At 34.6% G+C, this 24265-nt stretch overlaps 2 protein-coding genes across 8 annotated transcripts in view; both read right to left on the reverse strand.

Annotated features, from left to right (window-relative positions):
• The window catches only part of LOC123525669 (epidermal growth factor receptor substrate 15-like 1), a 74539-nt gene extending 70872 nt beyond the window's left edge, over positions 1 to 3667 (reverse strand). For all 7 annotated transcript variants that reach the window (XM_053538989.1, XM_053538986.1, XM_053538984.1 and 4 more), the window contains exons 1-2: positions 3619 to 3667; positions 1667 to 1711 (exon numbers count right to left, since the gene is read on the reverse strand). In XM_053538989.1, coding sequence (XP_053394964.1) covers positions 1667 to 1711; positions 3619 to 3645 — 72 coding nt within the window. In that variant the 5' untranslated portion in view covers positions 3646 to 3667. The remainder of the gene's footprint in view (positions 1 to 1666; positions 1712 to 3618) is intronic.
• Positions 3668 to 14924: 11257 nt separating this feature from the next.
• On the reverse strand, positions 14925 to 22483 carry LOC123523414 (uncharacterized). The gene is made up of 3 exons (XM_045301096.2): positions 22019 to 22483; positions 19783 to 19894; positions 14925 to 17088 (listed from the first exon to the last, which is right to left on the reverse strand). Exons 1-3 carry the CDS (start codon positions 22287 to 22289, stop codon positions 16824 to 16826), a joined length of 648 nt encoding a protein of 215 aa, XP_045157031.2. The 5' UTR covers positions 22290 to 22483; the 3' UTR covers positions 14925 to 16823.
• Positions 22484 to 24265: the final 1782 nt, after the last annotated feature.

Raw genomic sequence — 24265 nt, forward strand, 5'->3', positions numbered from 1 at the left:
CCAATGCAAAGTCCTATAGGCAAGAAGTCAATAGGGGTCAGGAGCGAAAGTCAAAGAGACACTGATGGTTGGCTGCAATAGGGATCATCTACTTGGCATGTCCAGTCATCCTGCTAAATTTCAACACTCTTGGCCTAGTGGTTCTCAAGTCACTGTTCAGGCTCCTGTGACCTTGACCTTTGATCAAGTGACCTCAAAATAAATAGGGGTCATCAACTCTGCATGTCCAATCATCCTATTAAGTTTCAACATTGTAGGTCAAGTGGTTCTCAAGTTATTTCCAAAAAATGATTTTACATTAACAGGCCACTGTGACCTTGACCTTTAATTGACTGACCCCAAAATCAATAGGGGTCATCTACTCTGCATGTTCAATCATCCTATGAAGTTTCAACATTCTGGGTCAAGTGGTTCTCAAGTTATTGATCGGAAATGGTTATCAATGTTCAGGCCCCTGTGACCTTGACCTTTAACGGAGTGACCCCAAAACCAATAGGGGTCATTTACTCTGCATGAACAATCATCCTATGAAGTTTCAACATTCTGGGTTGAGAGGTTCTCAAGTTATTGATTGGAAATGGTTTTCCATGTTCAGGCCCGTGTGGCCTTGACCTTTAACAGAGTGACCCCAAAATCGTTAGGGGTCATCTACTCTGCATGACAAATCATCCTATGAAGTTTCATCATTCTGGGTCAAGTGGTTCTCAAGTTACTGACCGGAAATGGTTTTCAATGTTCAGGCCCCTGTGACCTTGACCTTTCACAGAGTGACCCCAAAATCGTTAGGGGTCATCTACTCTGCATGACCAATCATCCTATTAAGTTTCAACATTCTGGGTCAGGTGGTTCTCAAGTTACTGACCGGAAATGGTTTTCAATGTTCAGGCCCCTGTGACCTTGACCTTTAATGGAGTGACCCCAAAATCGATAGGGGTCATCTACTCTGCATGACCAATCATCCTATGAAGTTTCAACATTCTGGGTCAAGTGGTTCTCTAGTTATTGATCAGAAATGGTTTTCCATGTTCAGGCCCCTGTGACCTTGACCTTTGACGGAGTGACCCCAAAATCAATAGGGGTCATCTACTCTGCATGACCAATGATCCTATGAAGATTCAACATTCTGGGTCAAGTGGTTCTCTAGTTATTGATCGGAAATGGTTTTCAATGTTCAGGCCCCTGTGACCTTGACCTTTGACGGAGTGACCCCAAAATCAATAGGGGTCATCTACTCTTCATGATCAATCATCCTATGAAGTTTGAACATTCTGGGTCAAGTGGTTCTCTAGTTATTGATCAGAAATGGTTTTCAATGTTCAGCCCCCTGTGACCTTGACCTTTGACAGAGTGACCTCAAAAACAATAGGGGTCGTCTACTCCAGCAGCCCTACAACCCTATAAAGTTTGAAGGTTCTAGGTCAAATGGTTCTCCAGTTATTGCTCGGAAATGAAGTGTGACGTACGGACGGACGGACGGACAGGGCAAAAACAATATGTCTCCTGGGGGAGACATAATAACCACATTGGAAAGAATTTTCGAAAAAACGGTATATCAAAATTGCTTTGTAAGTTCATACTTAGCGAGTTAAAATTTCTTGTACTATTAAAATTTGTGACCAAAAAAGCTTTTTAAAGCAGTCAATTCTGGCTATGTGTAGAACTTTACCTGTTTGTAGTACGCTTCATAGACAGGTCCATGTTTGCCCACAATCTGTAATTATACAAAATGAAAGTCTGAAAATAGACATGTAAAATACGCCTCCTTAGTATTATGCGTGTTTCAAGTCCCAGACAATCCCTTTAGAACACGTTTGTCTACTAGTCCAAATAATAAGACATTTCAGGACAGTGTGATAACTTCTGACTGTCACTGTCTCCGTCAGGTCCAAACTTAAAATGCATATTTTTGTTAGGAAATCCCCAATGAAATCCATTGTGAACATATTCTGGTACAAGTACAAAGTATTTGTAATGATTATACCTCAATCTGAAAATGAATTTATGTTGACATTAAAGCATAAACTTGCCTTGCTAACATTTTATAAATGTATATTTTGTGTTTTGTTTCTGCAATTTAGTGTCATTGGCAGTCTGCTGTTTACTGAAATCGGTGTCAGGGTAGATATCTCCTCACACCTGTGGGTGTGACTGTCACATCATATTTTCGACGATTTAAGTCTCATATGTATTTAAAATTATGGATTAAATTCAACAATTTGAAGTTTCTACATGAATACTAATGTTTAGGCAGTGGCTAGAGAACCAGAATCGGTTCCCCAGACAGCCAACTTATTCGTCCTAGCCACTGCCTAATGTTTAATTCATTAAAGCAAGTAAGTCTGACCAGTATATTATGACTTTTTGGATTTTTCAATGTCTTGGTTTTCCTAACAGTAAAATGGATTATGCAGATATGGGTAAGAGGGATGAAAACTATAAAATATCAGATCATAAAATAAGTCATCCTGATATTAAAGCCAAATGAGTAAGGCTAAGGTTAGCTTAAGATACTTCAGCGCACCCAGTTTATATGCTAGATTTGTACATATTAAAAGAAATCGGCAGCAGCACTTTTTAATCCGTTAATGTATAGTAAAATCTACCATTGTGCCATATTATACGCATCAAAACCCATAATTGAAGGCAGAAATACCTGACAATTTCAAAGTGGCCTGAAACGTTTTACTTTACGCAGCCATCTTGCTCACTTGAAATACGAGACTGACCTTTCACCCGCGCGAACCGCTAAGAGAGCACTAACATGTGCCGCTTTGTGTTTGAAGTTGCATCAGCGTGCCAGTGACAAAAAAGTAATTTTTTATTGAAATTGATTTGAATTATTTTTTTTATAGATAAATCCTTAAGAAAATTGGTATGTATCATTTATTTTTTTGTTTACAAGGTGCTCTACATGTATATTTTCTTAGCAGTTCGCATGGTGAGGTCATGCAAGAATCTCGCAGTAGCTCTTCAGCAATGGCTGCCGAAATGATGCAGATCTAAAAGTGACTTGTAAAAATCAACAATTTTGTGTACGATTTGCTTACAAAATTTGGTAAATGGTGTTAACTGATGTAGAAGTAATTACTTTATCAAGATACCCATACGTTTTCGTTCAGAATTTCAGTTTGACTACATTTGCAATGAGAAGTTGGACGACTTTTTATTTTTGTATGGTTTCATAGTAGGCCTGGTCCAAAACCGCACCTATGGAAAAACAAAATATGAAAAAGCGGCATTTTGATTTTTTGAAGCCAGGACTAGGCTAAAGTTTGCCGAGAGATGCTGATGTGATACATCTAGACACTTTTTAATTTATTTAAGCTTTGATATACAATAACATGGTAACTAATTATTCTGGAGATCAAAAAATTGCATCATGGATTTCTACTCTTTCAAACTGAAAGTTTCAGAATTTATTATGAAAATAGAAAACATCCTCCCGACAACTTCCGGTTGTCAAAATTTACTCTATTCAAGTTTTGCTGATGAAGTACAGAATTTTTTAGGTTACAATGTTCAAAGTGCTTTCAGAATAACAAAACCTTTTTATAATGCTATTGCTTCTACATCACACACAATAAATAAAAGCATAAACTTAAAATAAGTCCAGCAAACCTGCGGGATCGGTGGAAAGGAAGCCATTTTGGATTATCTTTCATTTATTCTTCACGTTGTGATTTTTGTCCGTTTAGGTTATAAAACACAACTGTGTTAAGGCTATATACCAATAAAAGAAATTGTTCTTTGTTTCATACAAAATTCATCTACTTCAGAAAATTTTGATACAGTTTCTAGACTTTCACTCCGTAGTAGACCTATTTTCCACAAGATATCCATACATTTGCTTCAAGAAAACGAAAAGTAAAAGGGGTGTTGAATAGTATGCAGTGAAATGCAAGCCAACTGAAGTCAGGTACCCTCATACTGCCGCATTTCAGAAAGCGGTCCGCAGAATAAACACGCTACTTTCGTTTTCAAGTAAACAACTCGAAAACATGCGAATATTAGCATGAAAAGTGTCTTATTTTATGTAAAATTCATTCCGCGAGTGAAATAAAGCCTATTTGGCCCCCGATTTATGCGCAAATGCAGGAAAAATGGAAAAATTAGGAATTTCTTTCAACTACATCACAGAATAACATTTTTGACCGAATTACTGCTATATAACCTTAAGAGGTTTCATCAGGCGTGCGTCGGTTAATAGTGTTTATATTTATAAACTTCTTAAAGATGGTTAATCACTTTAAAGTAGACCTAGTCTTTTATGAAGTTTTCCACTTTTCGAAACAAAGTGACCCATGACCTGTTACAAATATATCGGTTTCATATATATATTAGTGAATATATATATATATTCATAAAAAATGTAATTAAACCTTAACCCTCACCGTCCCATTTAATATGAAGATATTAATAAAGTGGAGCATTTATTTTAATTTCAATATAATTACTAGTTGATAGATGTTTTGGTACTTCAGCAATCTGAAAACAAAAGACACGTTTCAAAACTTTGTGTAGAGAGCTCTTCCTAATTTATTTCCAAATTATCATGATTTTACAACCAAGACAAACAGCTAGCTATAGGAGCAATGATAAATTTACAAACTTGCATTTTTTTAAAAATTCAGCTAAATATATATATGACAGTAAAGTTGGTAGGCAGTTGGTAGTTGGTAGTTGAACATTCGAATAACCAACTATTTACTAGTTGCCAGTTGGTTATTCAAAATGTATAAGCAAGTCTGATAACCTTTTAAAACATAATGATAAAAACTCATTCTTATCCATGTTTTGTTTTTTAAATTAATCTTCATTTCTTAAATGCATTCAGCAGTCTCAAAAAGTACCGGGAGAGCCAGTTGCCAATTTCGCGATATGTTTCAGAAAAGCTTCTTTTTTTTCAGTCACAAATGGATAAAATCATTCAATATGACATTTTATATGGTCTTTCATATCATATCTGACACTTCCAACGAAAAGATCAGTCTTGGGAAACACTCAGGAGAGCAGTTGCCAATTCGCGTGTGAATAACCAACTGCCTACTGGTAGGCAGTTGGTTATTCGACATCTTACATACAGTCAGTGTTTTGGTAGAACATGATAAAAAATTTATTCTAACCCTTGTTTTGTTCTTTAATGATAATATTTATTCCTTTAAATGCATTCAGCAGTCTCAAAAGCACTAGGAGAGCCAGTTGGCAATTCGTGATATTTTTCAGAAAAGCCGATTTTTCAGACACAAATGAATAAAATAATTCAATTTTACATATATTTTGTTGTTTCGTATCAATATCCGACACTTTCAAAGTATAGGTCAGTCTTGGAAACACTCGGGAGAGCCAGTTGCCAATTCGCATGCGAATAACCAATTGCCTACTGGTAGGCAGCTGGTTATTCGGCATTTTACAGTCACAAATGGATAAAATCATTCAATATGACATTCTATATGGTTTTTTATATCAATATCTGACACTTTCAACATAAAGATCAATCTTGGAAACACTAAGGAGAGCCAGTTGCCAATTCGCGTGCGAATAACCAACTGCCTACTGGTAGGCAGTTGGTTATTCGGCATTTTACTGACAGTCATTGTTTAGGTCGCAAATGATAAATAAATCAATCTAGTCCTTGTTTCGTTCTTTAATGTTAATATTTATTCCTTTCAATGCATTCAATAGTCTCATAATTGTACCAGGAGAGCCAGTTGCCAATTCGCGATATGTTTCAGAAAAGCCGATTTTTCAGACACATGTGCATAAAATAATTCAATTTTACATATATTTTGTTCTTTCAGTATCAATTATTTTCAACAAGTAGATAGATCTAGGGAACACCATGGTATGTCAGTTGCAAATTCGCTTGTGAATTACCAAATGCCTACTGGTAAAAGGTTAGTAAATCGACATTTTCAAGAAAGTCCATTTTTAGTCTAAAATGATAAAAATGTCGTCTTTGATGCACTTTTTTTTGTTTATTAAAATCTATGCATATTCAGTAGTCTTCGAAGGCATGGAGGGAGCCAGTTGCCAATTCGCAACATTTTTCAGAAAATCTTTTTTTTACACACATAAAACATACAATAATGTTTTAATTATTGTTTTATTTTTTTTTTTATCAATTTATCAAACATTTTTCCACCAAGTAACCAGTTTTGGGGAACATTAAGGAGAGCCAGTTGCCAATTCGCGTGCGCAGTTGGTTATTCGACATCTCGTTAATGAAATTAAAATATTAGCTTAAAATTCAACGATTTGAAATTTGAATTTTGAACGGGACTAACTACAAGAAACTAATTAGGGACCCAAGCCTACTTTTGAAACAATAACTTATCCCATAGCATAAAAATTCCAGACCCCTGTAGATTTTATGGGTCCAAAAAACGTCACAATTATGATTTTGTGATGTTTTTGTATCTGGATGATTTTGATCTGAACACGTATTGTTACAGCTAGAATGTGTTTCGGGGATAATGTCGCAAAGGTAAGTGTTTATATAAATATACATCTTATGCGTTTTGTATTTTCTAATTAAGCACTGATATTTGATACTATTTATTATCTGAAATATATATAGTACTATTTGAATATACTTTCAGATTCTATTTTGTCATAATAAACTGCAAAACCAAGATTAAATACATAGTGAGAAATGCATTTTTCCTGTTTGCAGCCTTTTGAAAAACTTGCTTTCTTTTAATTTTATTTTCTTATTGGCTCATGTAAATATGATACTAATGCACAGACAATAGAACAGGGGCAGGAAGGGGTCTGAATCTTGTTTATTTATGTGTAATATACAAGGAAATGTTTCTCGTGACTGTTTTGCTCGGTACCTTCCTTATGTTATAACTATGCAATACTAAATGTAGACATGCCCTAGCGAAGGGAGCTGGAAATTTCACCCAAAAACCCCCAAATAACGATATGTTACGTGTGCTGAAATCTTTGTTTTTTCGCCAAGAGTATGACCTAAGACGGTTAATTTTTAATGTTTTTGGGCGCGCGGAACGAAAAAAAAATTCAAACTTGTTGGCTTTTTAATCAGCTTTCATTTTCATATGGATATTGCCCTTGTAGTACTATATAGTAATAACGAACGATGTATGGAAGAAAGTATGTATTATGCTATGAAAGTTCGCCTTAACAAAGAAGTGCAAGCCAGGCCAGCGGAAAACAAAACATACATGCATAGGAATATTACATGATTGATTATGCGCGAGGCAAGGAACTGGAAAAAATTTAGTATCTTCCTTTTTAATTGAATAGGAAAAGAATTTGAAAAAAGTTAATTGGCAGATTTTAAAAGAAAGCTACATATATAGGCATTCAAATTGAAACATATATATATATAGTTGAAAATATGTATTACCTAGCCAATTAAGATTGTCATTTTACCTAAGCGGAATGACGACTTTAATATACTAGATAAACATACTATGTGCAAAAAACTTGTTTCAATTTAAACGCCCCATATTATTCAAATAATACATGGCAGTGAGTGTTTTTTTTGATATTTACGGGCTCGGTTTTAATACAGTTTTCGGGTTGACAATATCAATAACAACCTCACTGCATCTGCTCAGGGTGAAAAATACAGTTTTCGGGTTGACAATATCAATGACACCCTCACTGCATCGGCTCGGATGAAAATTCAGTTTTTGGGTTGACAATATCAATAACACGTTATTCACTTTATTATACAGAAGCAACAAAACAAGAAAAATATTTATAGCAAATAAAATTGTATTATGCAACAAAGAACTGCTTGCATATTTGGCATTATTTAAAGTGCAAACTTTTTTATATTAAGTGGTCACTTTTAAAAAGAAAAAAAAACGGTCCCTAAAAATCCTCATACGAAGCTTGCGCTGCCGTATAATAGGGTCGTTATTAGATTATATAAAGAGGATATTTGATAATATAATCATTATGTCATTATGCGTAGTGGATTGTTCATTATATAGAGTAGATATGCCTTTGTATAAATAGGTCAAATGCGGGAAGTGAAATTTTCCACATCCTATATCAGGTCCCAGATTGCTAAGACGATGCATGTCATTAATATACTCCCAAGTCAATAAATGGACGTTAACACTCAGCAACCGGGGTTATAGATTACGGCAGTGGTCAACTTTTGTAATTACACTGGACATGTGTGAAATAATTAGAAGGAATGTGTAAAACAAAAAAATTGTTTTTATGAGCTCAACCATGAGAAAACCAACATTTGTGGGGGTTTGCGACCAGCATGGATCCAGAAACCCGCCTTTCGCATCTGCACAGTCTGGTCAGGATCCAAGCTAGCTGTTCACTTTCAAAGTCTATTGCAATTAGAGAAATCGTTAGCGAACAGCTCTGCGCGGATGCGCATACCCACTATGTTGGTTTTCTCATGGCGCGGCTCATTATGATATTGTAGAATATATATAAATCATGAATTTAAAACACCTCAACTCGACTATTTAGTTATTGAAAATATCAAATCAATAACCAAAAGCTTGTGAATTAAATTACATTTAAATTATGATTAAAAATAAAACAGACGTACAGAAAGGTAAATGAGTGTTGCATATCAGATTTGTTTACAATATACTATACATACAACAAAATCACTGATTCTTTTAACAATTAATGAAAAATATATAACTCCTTTTCTCTTTTGTAGTCTACATATTGCTGGATATTAGCAATATGTAGACTACAACTTCTACTAACAGTTTGTTTTTCGGCATTTTTCAGGAAGACCAGTTTTTTGTTTATTTATCCTTTTTTTTTTTTTGTCTTTTTTCGTTTTCAACATTTTTCTCCGATTTGGAAGGTTAATTTTCTCGTGGGTTGAGCAACTGGTTTGATCGGCCTTTAACTGAAAATCTTTCAAATTTACAATGCCTTTGAAACTGTCCTGAAATGAACTTAGGCATTTTAACCTCAGTCAGATGTTCAGCCCTGATGAACTCTGCACATTGTTTAAATTCCTATGCGTAATATCCCCATTAGCACAACCGATTTATGACCTAAGAGTCCTCGTCCAGCTTGATTTATGACTTGAAACTTCTTGAAACTCGATCTCATGAACGGGGTTTTTTGAACTTGACCTGCAGCTTTGTTTTCCAAGGGTTTTCATTGGTGACTTGCTGCCATGTGAATATATTTAATGGTATGCAGTTGGTTATTTTACATTTGTCAAAAATTCACTTTTTCGGTCGAAAGTCATAGAAGAATTCAATATTAATAGATAAATCCATTTAAACATTTAGTTTGTACTTACAAATCAATATCTGACACTTTCATTTGGAAGCATTCAGGAGAGCCTGTGGCGTGCAAAAAACAACTACCTACTTGTAGTCGGCATTTAATCTCACGCATTGAGTTTACGATTTTTTTTTATTATTTTCGACCAAAACTATGACTGTCTGTAAAATGCCGAATAACCAACTGCCTACCAGTAGACAGTTGGTTATTCGCACGCGAATTGGCAATTGGCTCTCCTGAGTGTTTCCAAGACTGACCTATACGTTGAAAGTGTCGGATATTGATACGAAAGAACAAAATATATGTAAAATTGAATTATTTTATTCATATGTGTCTGAAAGAAAGGCTTTTCTGAATCATATCGCGAATTGGCAACTGGCTCTCCTGGTGCATTTTGAGACTTTTGAATGCATTTAAAGGAATAAAAATTAACATTAAAGAACAAAACAAGGATACGAATGAATTATTTATCATTTTCGAACAAAATATATGTAAAATTGAATTATTTTATGCGTATACATGTGTCTGAAAAATCGGCTTTTCTGAAACATATCGCGAATTGGCAGCTGGCTCTCCTGGTGCATTGTGAGACTATCGAATGCATTTAAAGGAATAGATATGAACATTAAAGAACGGAACAAGGACTAGATTGATTTTTTTTTATTATTTTCGACCAAAACTATGACTGTCTGTAAAATGCCGAATAACCAACTGCCTACCAGTAGGCAGTTAGTTATTCGCACGTGAATTGGCAACTGGCTCTCCTGAGTGTTTCCAAGACTGACCTATACGTTGAAAGTGTCGGATATTGATATGTAACAACAAAATATATGTAAATTTGAATTATTTTATGCTTATGTGTATGAAAAAAGGCTTTTCTGAAACATATCGCGAATTGGCAACTGGCTCTCCTGGTGCTTTTGAGACTGCTAATTGCATTTAAAAGAATAAATATTATCATTAAAGAACACCAAAAGAAGAACAAAACAAGTGTTAGAATGAATTTTTTATCATGTTCTACCAAAACACTGACTGTATGTAAAATGTCGAATAACCAACTGCCTACCAGTAGGCAGTTGGTTATTCGCGCGCGAATTGGCAACTGGCTCTCCTGAGTGTTTCCAAGACTGACCTATACGTTGAAAGTGTCGGATATTGATATGAAAGAACAAAATGTATGTAAAATTGAATTATTTTATGCATATGTGTCTGAAAAATCGGCTTTTCTGAAACATATCGCGAATTGGCAACTAGCTCTCCTGGTACATTTTGAGACTGTTGAATGCATTGAAAGGAATAAATATTAACATTAAATAACGAAACAAGGACTAGATTGATATTTTTATCATTTTCGACCAAAACTATGACTGTCTGTAAAATGCCGAATAACCAACTGCCTACCAGTAGGCAATTGGTTATTCGCACGCGAATTGGCAACTGGCTCTCCTGAGTGTTTCCAAGACTGACCTATACGTTGAAAGTGCCGGATATTGATACGAAAGAACAAAATATATGTAAAATTGAATTATTTTATTTATATGTGTCTGAAAAATCGGCTTTTCTGAAACATATCGCGAATTGGCAACTGGCTCTCCTGTGCATTTGAGACTGTTGAATGCATTTAAAAGAATAAATACTAACATAAAACAACAACAAACAAGGTTAGAATAAATTTTTTATCATGTTCTACCAAAACACTGACTGTATGTAAAATGTCGAATAACCAACTGCCTACCAGTAGGCAGTTGTTTATTCGCACGCGAATTGGCAACTGGCTCTCCTTAGTGTTTCCAAGATTGATCTTTATGTTGAAAGTGTCAGATATTGATATAAAAAACCATATAGAATGTCATATTGAATGATTTTATCCATTTGTGACTGAAAAAAAAGCTTTTCTGAAACATATCGCGAATTGGCAACTGGCTCTCAAGGTACTTTTTGAGACTGCTGAATGCATTTTAAGAAATGAAGATTAATATTAAAGAAAAAAACATGGATTAGAATGATTTTTTATCATTATGTTTTAAAAGGTAATCAGACTTGCTTTTACATTTTGAATAACCAACTGGCAACTAGTAAGTAGTTGGTTATTCGAATGTTCAGCTACCAACTACCAACTGCCTACCAACTTTACTGTCATTAAATATATAATTGACAATGCACATTATTGGCAAATTTGATGAAATAGTTCTTATATGATTCTTTAGGCTAAGTATGTTAAATAAATTTGTTCTTACGCTATCTTAAAATAACACTATCTGCGTTTGGAAACCAGTATAAGAAAGTCAAATCTAAAGATACCTCCCGTGAAAACTTAAAGGGTATTTAGCAATCAGTGTACATAATTAAGTGTAAATGATCAGCTCTATTTAAGCTTCACAAATTAACTTCACAAATAATTCTGTCTGATTCGGGCCTGTCACATCAGGTCTTCCCCCAAGGTTTCATACTTGGTCCGTGTTTATTTTTGGCCTACATTAATAATATGTCTGACTCACTCAGATGCAATACTGTTGAAAAACGGCGTTAAACCCAAAACAAAAAAAACAAACAAACAAACACTCAGAAGCAACGTCATTGTTTGATGTCACGGCAGTATATTATAACAATGGCTGCCAAACACGACACAGTACACAAATTAGAATAATTGACAGAAAATTAATCTTTGGAATTTTATCGTCAAATATGAAGTGATTAGAATAATACAGAAAAAAAGAAGAAAATTATTTTTTCAATTTTTTTTAATTTAATTTAATTTAAAACTACAAACAAAGTCATATATCTCGGTCTAAAAATAAATAATGTTTTTCCTTAACAGTCACATTCCAGTCACAGTCGGTGACTATAATTGATGAAAGTTAAGAACACAGAAGTAGAATCTAAAGCTGTTTTAGAGCAGAATTAATATTTGTAAGAGTATTTGTAAAAATGGCATTTGTTTCGCTATATAGATACTCGCATAACAAATATTGCAGACTGCTTTTGAACATTTATCAATATAGATCGCAGACGGAAAGGCAGTATTCTAAGGTTTTTCTAACAATAGTGTTGTATACAACTGCCTTGGTAGAGCTCTTAGATGAGTGAATACTACATTTTAAAAGACTGGACCTAATATGTTTTACTTGAAATTTCATTGACATAGTGCGACCCAAGATAGATTTGATGTTACTTCAACACCTCAAAAGGTATCTTAACTGAATAGAAATAATGCTATTTTAAGTGTAACAGTGTTTAGTTGTTATGTTCCAATATGGCTAAAGAACTGTCGTACTGTCTACTCCTGTAGAGGTAAGGGCAATATTGCGATAACACGACGCAAAAGCTCGACAACACAGTGCAGCAGGACGATGACACGATGCCACAATTTGATAACATGATGCGATAACACGACATCATGATGCGGCAACTGAACATTTACATCCCGTTATCGCATTGTATTATCGCACTGTCTCACTGCCTTATTGCTATGACATCGTGTTTTTGTGCTGACGCAGACGATATTGAGCAAAACATAAATAGCATCGTTTTGTTAATACAGCGATATCGCGTTCAAGATAGATATGGGCAGTAACAATAACATAGTAGAGTTTTGTAAATGTCTAACCACATGGTTACACTGAAAATCTCCATATTTTATCATGCTTTCTTGGCGTTTTACGACCTGTTTTCTATATTATGAAGCAAATTGTTATTGATTTGTGTCAAAGGCGTAACATTAGCTTTGCAATAACCCCGGCATGTGTAAATCGCAGTGTCCTGTTGTCATGATACTGCTTTTATTTGGACCCTGGCGCAGATTTTCTCGTCTTACCTCAACAAAAGTAACGTTACACAAACAAGATATTCAATACAGAACCGTGTATTTTTAAAGGTAATGAACCCATAAGTTTATTCTGCATCTAATGATACAATGACTTGGTAACACGGAAAGTATACTACAAATACATATTGTTTTTTAGGTGTCAATGCCAAATTTGTGTATTTTCTACAAATTCATTCGTCTAAAGATTTATATTGCAGAAATGAAAGAGAATCAGAATACTATGCAGAAAAAACCTATAGTCAATAATTCGTATGATATTTTAGCAGTTCAAAAAGCGGTTCGCAAAATAAAATTGGCAATCGCAAGTTTTCGTATTTTTGCCATAAAAATCGTGAAAAGATTGAGTACATGTATTTCAAAGGCATATGGACTCTACTGTTTATTTATAACCGTTCTCTTTGTAAGTATTTCTTTGGATGAGCAACTTTTATGTAGAAGTATCGAATGGATGAATCGATTTTCCTGGCTCCATAGAGATAGATGTGGCTAAAATATCTATCTAATGGCATAATTTATATGGGCAGCCTTCGTCAGTTTAAATTAAAATACAATGCTGGAGAAAACGAGTCAAACAGAACGTGACATATGTTGTAGATAGGCATACTCTGCATGCTAAGAAAGGCTAGTTGTATATCGACATAGCGGAGCATCAAATGCTGAACTGCGTACATGTGTTTTGGATTTTACCTGCTTAAACTATTCAAGTTAAACAAGCACCGAGACTTATGATTTTATATGTGAAACTGATAAGATATCCAATCGTACGTCAGTACAATGGAAATTTCCTTAAGTTACATCATGTTCTGTTGACATTTAACAATCGTTTTTTCTGATCCATTGCAAAATGTTATTTGTTGAGGATGACAGAAATATCAAAAAAATGGTATATAAGTCGTAGTGGTCCGTTGTCCAGACACCATTTGGGACCCTGCGCATAAATTGTGTTCATTTACCTAAACAAAAGTTACGTGACATTCATTAAATATTTCATACAGCACAGTACATTTGCCTTGTGACTATATGTGTGTTGACACTAATGGTAATGGACTCATCATTATATTTTACATCTAATGAAGCTTGCACTATGCCACAAATGCATATTACTTTTCTATGTATAATCCAGTCGTTGTACGGCCAAAATGGGATACTTCCTAGAATTTCACTCATTTAAAAACATGTATTACACAGGAGTTCTAAACACCAGCTTAGGAAAATCCTAAGTTTAGAGAATCAGAATATCACGCAGAAAAATGCAGGCAAATTGTAGTCAGTGATGGACATAACACTAGTAATACAACAGTTCAAAATGTGGTCCACAAGATAAAGTTGGCAATCAACAGTTTTAGTACTTGTGGCCAGTCGCTTTTCTGAAAAGATATGGTAGATGGATTTCAAAGTCACGTGTATTTCATTAGATATGTATAATCGATATATTTAAAAAAAAATCCCTTGGATGAGCAAATGTCGAACAAGTGTCGAACGAATAAACCGATTCTCCAAGCTCCATAGATATGGTTGTGGCTGCAACATACCTTAGCTCCTAACAGTCGACCATCCTTCGCCAGCATACCCAGAAATCTAAGTCAATTTGCTGGCTTATTGGCGAAATAATATATGTCTCCTTTAAAAACAGCTTATCGAGTGTGCCTATTGAAATATAGTGAGGGGGTGGAGGATATTTAACACATCAAATGACATCAAAAGCATTATCTGAAAATATTTATTTAGTCAATGAAGTAATCTGCAAAATTTGCATTTTCTTTCAATATAATTTTTAATAAAATAAAATATGATCTTCTTGCTTCCCTAAGCGTTTGAAATAAGTAACTATTTTTTTCCCGATTCCCACTGATTTCTGTAGGAAATAACAGATTTTAAGCTTTACAAGATCTTTTTAAATGATATATTCTCATGTTCATACTCATCTCGCAACATTTATTAAGGCTTAATTACGAAAAGTGGAACTGCAAAGTGAAGGGAGCAGTCAGTTAGAACGTTATTCGCAGTGTTTAGGCATGCTCCCGTATACTACAAAGAATGTGTATGGAATGCTGCATAATGGACTTAATGGATCTTATGTTCAATCTCAGTGCATAGCGTCTTAAATTTGTCTTGCACGTTACTTCCTTAGAGGTTTGAGTTAAACATGCAGTAATAATGCCGATTTTATACTCATATCCGTATACCGGCATTTTTCTTGATCGTACAATGTTGGTGTTATACTGTCAATTTCAGAGATACAAATACCAAACGGCATATACTGGTGTCAATGAAGTAAAGTTTGCTTTACAATGCCATTTACATCATGAAGCTGCCTTATTTCTGTAAGTCGTAGTAATTCGAGGTCTTGATTCCGTTTGGGACCATAACCAGGGATATTTTCGACTTACCTCAACAAAAGTAAAATTACACACATTGAGTATTTGATCTAGGACAGTGCGTTCGACTTGTAGCCATATTGTGAGTCAGAATTGAAGGTAATTATCTCATGACTTAATCTTGTATCTAATGATAATAGATTGCTTCTTATGTACAATCCGCTCATTTCAGAACTGGAACTCTTTACTTTCTTTAAATTGACTCATTTCAAGACACATTGCACAAGCTGTGTAAATCACCCACCTCAGAAAACCAAACGGAATGGGGATGAGAATAACATGCAGAGAAATGAACACAACTTTAATCAGTGACGCATAAATCATATTACTATGGTTGCGGCCTTCAAGCTGCAGACAAACTTCACGTCCGAGCAGCCAAACTTAACGTCCGAGATGGAATTCAAGCTTTAAACTAATTACTCTAGAACAGAATAAATATAATTTTTCAATGTATATTTGTTCTGTTCGATAAGATAATTCTTATCAAGCGGTATGGTATATTCTAACTCTGTAAGAAATAAATTAAATACAACTCGATAAACTCATAACTTTTGTTACATACTGTTGTACCTGTAAAGGTGTTTACCTCCTGTACACGCAGTGGGTCGAATTGATCAGGAGGAGATAAAAAAACGTATTTACTCTCAGTTTCTGTTTTAGCAAGGGCGAGTCCTTTGGAACAAACTTGTTTTGAATCGTGTAAATCATGCCCAGCTGAGCTACATCAATAACTTTTGTTATATGTCTTGAATGCTGTTACGGGATTTTCGATCTTACTAAACTGCATACAAGTCTTCTTCTGCCTTCCTCAAAAACTGTGGTTCATGTAATGTTTTTCTAATATGATAAAACGTTATGAACGACTAAAATACCACTTCGTAGAAAAGAAAACGTAAGTTATCCCTTGTGTAAGAATGAAAACTGCCGCAACTGAAATCGATACTGGGTTTTCACTTATTTCATACGGTTGTATAGAACAACGCGATTCAAGTAGAATAGGTGTGCAAAACTCAAACTTTATACTTAGTCCTTGTGTTCTTGTATCCTTGGGTAAATAAATAACAAATGTGATAGAAGTTATAGCGGAAAACCCTTTTTGAGAGCGATAATCTGTGGTCATGTCTGTAAACTGACATTAACTTTTATCTTTGAGTAAAGGTTATATGGACAAAATGTTTCCCGGTTTCAAATTTATAAAACTGTAGACAAGTCTTAGAGAGTAGGAATTTCATTGGTCATTTTCAAGATTGTTCTTTAGAAACAGTCAGTCAAATGTAAGAGTTTAGACTGGTCGCAAATTCTCATTTAAATTAACCACTGGACCTGATCTCGAAGGCAATGTTTGTATTCATAGCGCACATAATCTATTCTACTGCATTACTTTCATCTTCTGCAGGTTTCAAAAACTTTCCTCGTCTAAAAATACTTAGTTCTCTCAGAACGGTGCGGACTCTTTCTTGTCTGTCGAGCTGTGTAAGCTTAACGTATCTTATTTGATTGTGGTGAAGTTCTTTCTCAAACTTGGCATAGAACTCACGCAGTTCTTCTATAGAAGACGAAAACCGTACCGAGTCGTCATGAATACATTCAGGGTGGGGTGAAACTAGTATCACAAGAGATTTCCGCAAGCTGTAAATATAAATATAAAATAAAGCTAAATATCAATCAACAGCATTTGATTATAGTGGAATTTCCGAAAACCAGACCTTCTAAAAACCGGAAACCTTTGAAAACCACACGAAACTCAAAGTCCCATTTTTTCCTTCTTATTTCTATATACTGAAAACCAGAACTTCAAATTCTGAAAACCGGACGAGTTTTGAAGGACTGTTTATATTTTAACACTAAATTTGACTTCCGAAAACCGAACAGCAAAATATTTGCCGGATTAAAAATGTCACGTGTCATGTCGTTAATTCAAAATTGCCCGCATGTTCTTTTGTTACCTATTAGCGGCCCATATGTATTTTGACATGCGTAATAATCACAATGATCATTTGATGCATCAGTAAAAAAAAATAATCGTTGATTACTTTAATTTGTTTTCAATTTTAAAAACGTGATGAATTAAATATATTACATGTGGAAAACTTTCTTAATGTTTGAATGAAAGACAGATGTTTTAATTGATTTAGTTACATTGATTAAACTAATGCATTATTAACATCAAATAAATATTGACGAACTCGGGACTTCAAATATGACAAAATGAAAGTGGAAATGTTTAGTAAATGCTTAGTTTTTATTTACAAAAAGAGGAAATTTATTATACAATGTACGTACTTGATTATCATTAATGTTTGTAATTAATTAATTCATTCCTTATTTCATCAGTCAATTATTTAATTACTTTATACAAATTGTACAATTATAAAGGATTATAATCCCTTTCATCCTACGTGTAAGAAAACATAACTCTAGCGTACTATGTCCACTTTGACTGCAAACTTCCAAACTTCTGAACTCCGGAAACTTCCAAATACCGAACTTTTAGGCTGGTCCGGAGGTCGTTCGGTTTTCGGAAGTTACACTGTATTGCTATTACTGTATCTTATTTTTGGTGATTAAGGTCCAAACGATGGTTAGCTTAGCTGTGTTAATTTTTGTTGGGTGTAATGTCACATCGATAGAAGTGTAGGTATATGACATTTTGTCGCTTTCGGTAGTAGAGGAAGACCCAAGGTGCCCCTTTGTGCACATTTTCGGGCACGAGTGAGCACTTGGGCAGAACCACAGGCCTGCCGTATGCTAGCTAGATGGCTTCATCACATAAAAGAATTTTATACCTCGAGCGAGGTGTCGAACCTTCAGCGATGAGGCAAGTGGTTCGGAGTCTTCGACCTTACTCATTCGACCACGCAGTCTCCTAGAGTTATGACCTGCTTTAGTTCTGTTGGGTGATTGTTCGCAAATATCTATTACACGTGAATTCTTTACAGCTACAACGATAACAAAATAAATAAAAGGTTGGATAGGTTTTCCTTTCAAAGCACAGAGCACCCCAAACACAGCCATATGTCCCACAACAAAAAGAATCTTTAACGGAAAATATAACAGAGAGGTTGCTTCAAAAGTCCAACAAGTACATTTTAATCATTTGCATAATACAAAAATGGGTAAGGGGTAGATTTAAGGAAGTAGTTGTTTGGGAAAGTGGAACAGAGCTAGGATGAAGATTCAACAGGGAATGCCACGATAAAAAACGTAGTCTCCCTGCACAGCGGCACACACACGCCCGCGAACACGCACACACACGCGCACACACATATATACACGAACAGAGCAAACCAGCAAGAAAAAACAAACAACACAGTGGGACACCGCCTAGGGCCGGTAGGCGGCCAAAATATAGTATGCACCAAACCTCACTCATAATTAAAGAAGAAGGGGCGTAAATGCAAGGGGCAATGGGGGAAGGAGGAAAGAAATACCAAACACAAACAAGACAATAAACGTATCATAAAATACAAAAGAGACAAACAACAAGTTGAAAATACTGGCATCGCCTTGGAACGGTCAGTAACCTATATAAAGGAAACTTGGGGTTTAAACGCGTTTAGGGCATGCCAACCTCACACTATTTTTTAACTGCCTCGGTAGCTTAGTGGTAGAGCGTCCGCTTCGAGTGCGTGAGGTCGTGGGTTCGATCCCCGGCCGCGTCATACCAAAGACGTAAAAAATGGAACTAGCAGCTTCCTCGCTTGGCTCTCAGCATGAAGGGGATAGTGCTAGGACTGGTCAGCCCGGTGTCAGTATAATGTGACTTGGTGGAGTATCATGCCACATGTCTACGGCGTGATATTCCAGTGAGGCAGCACTATAAAGTTGGGCATTGTGCTCAATGCACAACCCGCTACCAAAGTTACAAGTGTATTTTTGACAATAATATAGCATCGTTATTTTATTCCAAATCACATCCAAAGGATGTTCATGTGCTACACAAAATAGTCCCATTCATGAACAATGCGGATGAACCGACCATTATGTAAGATCTGTCAATGATAAGGCTTTTTAGCCCGTGGTTACATCACAAGCTAGGTCAGGCAGAGTTCATCTTAGATATGAGGCACATATGTATTTGTTTCTCATTCATGTATATTTATAAATTGGCATTTAAACAGAAAATAAATCTACCAAAACCCACAACCAGACGTCTCAAGGCTTTGATTTTAACAAATTAGACAAGACAGTGCAAAAAAATAACTCCTCGCTGAGAAAGGCACTAACAAAATTAGTTCGCTGACAGAATCCAATGCCATATTTTTATATCTGTAAACAAATTCTGGAATTGTGGCCGAGAAATCATTCGAAATGAGTGCTTACCTTTCGAGCCATTGGTCCATGCCATCCAACCCATACATTGCTTCCTTTGCTTGTTCACTAATATAGAACCCACAATAAATAATTGGATCCAGTGCTCTATCACATATAAAATCTAAAAAAAGGTAGATCAAATACACCATATACGTGTCATAAAACAATGACAAAGATTTACATTCTAAGAATGCAGCAACCTTAAGGATGTACGAGCGAATTTTTTTCTAACGTTAAGAATTTTTTCATACCCTGTGAGCTTGAAGACATTAGTTTCTAAGACAAACAAGAGCAGAAAAAACATAGGTCACCGAACTCGTTTTAATTGTATAGGGTATTTTCTTTACTCACTGTTTACGCATTTCTGAAATTTTGTAAAATTGAAAAAAAGTTGGTACTTTATAAAACATGTAACATCCCACTTAATCTTATAGGGATTTCAGGTCTTAACAGGTTAATATGAATATATGATGATGTCAGTATTATATAAGCATAAATGTCACTAAGAAATCTTTTTAATTATTACATGTTGACATAATTACCGCATCCACTTTATTTTCAATGGAAAAAATGTATTTAGATCTACAAAAAAATTCTGACGTTAAGATTTTCAAAATATTTTGCAGCATTAATGACACACAAAAATGCTTCAAAATGGAAAGAAAAAATGTTGGGGTCACCGTGCATCTAAGAGATTTATTAAGAAAAAACCGTTAAAAAGTGGTGAACTTTGATATTTTTTGTTCTTTTTGTTTTAATTTATATTTTCTAGATAATATAAAGTGCTACCTTGAAAACTTTTATTTTGTTTATAGCTTAACATTATAAGTATCAGTCAGAAAAATATCAAAACCAAACCTGGTCTACTTTAATAGATATTTGAAATTACCTACCCCTACCCCATTGTAAATCTTACGTCAATTTTAGGCAAATGCCAGCCAAAAATAAGGGTGAATATTTTTTTTCGCAAAAAGCATAATGTATTTGGTTAAATGGTACATTATTAGCCATATTTTAATTATTTAGCATTAATTTTTGGCAAAACTTTTGTTAGAAAGCAATATTCGAAGAAACATTTTTCAAAATGGCGGATATCCTGAAAAAAAAACGCTCGTTCATCCTTAATACTAAACTCAACAGAAGATATATGAGTACTGTCGGAAAGAGCTTGAAACATAACTTTACTGCATTACGATTCTTACGACTTAAATATTCAATGCTACTTAATGTCAATGGAAAAATAACTCGTTTGGTTATTAAGAAGTATATGTCTCTTTGGCATCATGACTGCGCATGCGCGAGAATGACGCCATATCAGGTGCGTGACGGTCATTCTGGATTCTATTTGTAGAATGATCTCACAATGTTATTAATACAAACGATCGTTATGAGTCTGTTTTTTTAAAATGATTCAAAGGGTAATTGGTTCAAAAGATTTATTCCTCAAGGAAAGGCTAGAGTACTTGTTTAAACTTGCCAGGAAACAAGTCATTTGTGCGATAGCTTGGTTGAAAGCTGTTCCAAACATATCAGTGGAGTCATTTTATTACTAAACATCGTGCAGGAAACATCGTAAATAAAAAGTACTCTTTTTCATTTAGCTTTGCTTCTTTTAAACAAGTAATGTAAAATGTTCTTTTTTTTATTGAATATGTTAACTTTCAAATATTTTGTTTTAAATTTTTATCAGTTTATTCAATGTAGTTCGTTATTATCAATTTGTTCTTTGTTTACCAATATAGTTCGTTTTATTAAACAATGTACTGACTTATTTAAGTCATGGATACATTTATATGACTAGTTATTGTTAATTAAATATTATTCATGTTTAGTTTAATCTGATTTCCCCGTAATGTCTTGTTTTTGCTTTCATGTTATCTCCCCATCTAGGGCCGAGGACCTGACCTTCAGTGTCCTCGATCACGCCCTAGATCGGTATACGAGTCAGCTCCGTATACTTCAGGGAGACATTTTCCATAAATAGAACATGAGACCCATTATAACGACCGTTTCTAGTAATAACATTGTGAGATTATTCTATAAATTGAATCCAAAATAGCCGACACGCACCTGATATAACATCATTCTTGCGCACGCACAGTCATGATGCCAAATAGATCAATATACTACTATTATGCTACTTTGATAATATCATATGACGAAAATGTCCAACAGTTTTAGATAGTGATAAAACATATATAGACCTATATATAAATACAAATCTGATTTAGATAATCGTTGCTACCTTGTCCCAAACTTGCGTACTTTTTGCCTGTTTCAATTTGCGCCGCCAAAATCTCCTCACTTAATTGTAGGAACACATCCGGGTGTTTTTCTGGTAAAATGTCGTTACGTGTCCATCCGTGTTTCCTTATTATTCCACGTGCAACTTCTTCGACGATTTCAGTGTTACCTATGTGAGGGCGAAGGTCATTTAGAAGTGTCGTTTTGCCCGTGCTGTGGGGTCCGCAAATATATATCCGCACAATATCGGCTTCCAAATTGCTTTTAAACATTCTTGTTGATAAGTACAAAAAAAGTAGAGTAAAACACACTGGTGACAAATGTTTCTTGAATTAGATTATAAATTTCACCATACGCCACTTAATTACTCAGAGTTATATATCATGTTTCGATCTTTTCAGAAAAAGATAACTTTATAATTATGATATCCTTGTTAAACTCCTAGGTTTGTTGTAAATGACGTAACGATCTTGTATGTATTTTACATTTCATTCTTACTTATCAATAATACGTTATCTACTTTTGTATTGATTTACAAAAACTACGCAAGAATTACTTGTTTAAGGCATACTTTATTTTGAGCGGGAATCATATCTCAGTTTTCAAAAATAAAGTTGTGAGTGATATTATATTGATGCATTCGTCAGTCGCAGAACGTTAAGCTTAAGTTACCAGAAATAGAAGACTTGATACTAAATAGAATACTAAATACTGTGTTAGCACGTAAATCGCTGTTATGTCTCTTTTTCATTTATTCATGGATTAATCGACCAGAATGTAAAATGATGTTATGATAAACTTTAAATTCTAAGGTTTTTTGTTATATAGTTCATTTTATTTCCAAGATCTGCACAGCATGTAATCAATCTTGATGGAACAGGTATTTGGATTACCAAGTGTCGCAAGTAAAGGTTTAAATCATAAGGCGTAAAAAATGGTTGGTTTCCAGTATCCCGACCTACTCTAAATTTTTGGCCCGACCATAAATGTTTTTATGGCCTTGGAGAATATTTTTCTCAACTTTTTAACAAAAAGTTCCAAAACTACACTTTTTATGCTTTAAACATGGTCAGTGATGTTAGAAATCAACTTGCGAGACAGATTCGGCAGCGAAGCACCCTTTTTAAATACACAAATATAGTTTCATTGCAATAAAGGGACAAACACAGTGTATCGATATTATTACAGCTTGTAATATCATGTGCGATTCTCATTAACGATGAGCCATGTAAGTATAAGCTCTCTGACAGACTGAAACAAGTCAACCAGCGCCACATTTAGTTCATAGATCATATATATATATGAACTCTTGCTATGTAGAACTTCCATTTTTGTCCATAATGAGCTCGTCATCCTGCATGAACCACGAGGCTGAATCGGCAGCGAAACAGCTCTAACTGAAGTTCACAGGCTCAATACATATATGTAGTTTCATTGCAATAGTGAGAGAGATACTTAAGTCACAGTGGCCTAGAGACAGAATCAAGCACACAAAATGGAAACATAAAAAATAAAGCGGGACACACAAAAATTAGAAACTAGTGACACAACAATTAGTTGAAAGACATCAAACATTGTCATTGAGCTTGAAAAACGTGTAATTTTCCATGCTGAAAATCACGAAGAAATTTGGGACAATTAAGATAAGTAAACTGGATGATCAATTAGACCACATGAAAAGAAAGCTTTTAATATTTTAGCGAAACATGACAAGAAAAATAACTTACATTTTTTATGGTTTTCCCGAAAAACAAAATTAAGATCTGAAGTCTACACTGTAGAAAGCCATTTTCAAAGATAAACAACTTGAATCAGAAAATTGACTTTACAGATTGTTACAGAATTCTTTCTGATGATGAGGAAACAAAAACAAATAATTAAAAGATTCGTTTATTTTGAAGACGGAGAACCATTTTACTCAAAAGCTTTGATGCGAGTTTCGAAAGATGAGAAAAAAAAGAATTTTAACAGGCTTACCTACAGAAGTAAAAAAAAACTAGAGGAATATACGAGTACAATAAAAAGATGTGAAGAACTCAAAATAGAATCTTAGAGACATGCTTGTTTATAAAACTTATCATCTGCCCCCTTCCCCCACCCCAACCATTAAATCAAGTTACACTTTACCATTTTAAATGAAACAACTGTGAATGAATTGCCTACCCAGATTGACAATATTCATTTATTAGAAACAATAAACAAATAATTAAAGTTCTTTATGTTCATAACGGGAAAACTAAGTTGAGCA

This window comes from Mercenaria mercenaria, chromosome 3, assembly GCF_021730395.1.
Source record: "Mercenaria mercenaria strain notata chromosome 3, MADL_Memer_1, whole genome shotgun sequence".
Classification (NCBI taxonomy): domain Eukaryota; kingdom Metazoa; phylum Mollusca; class Bivalvia; order Venerida; family Veneridae; genus Mercenaria; species Mercenaria mercenaria.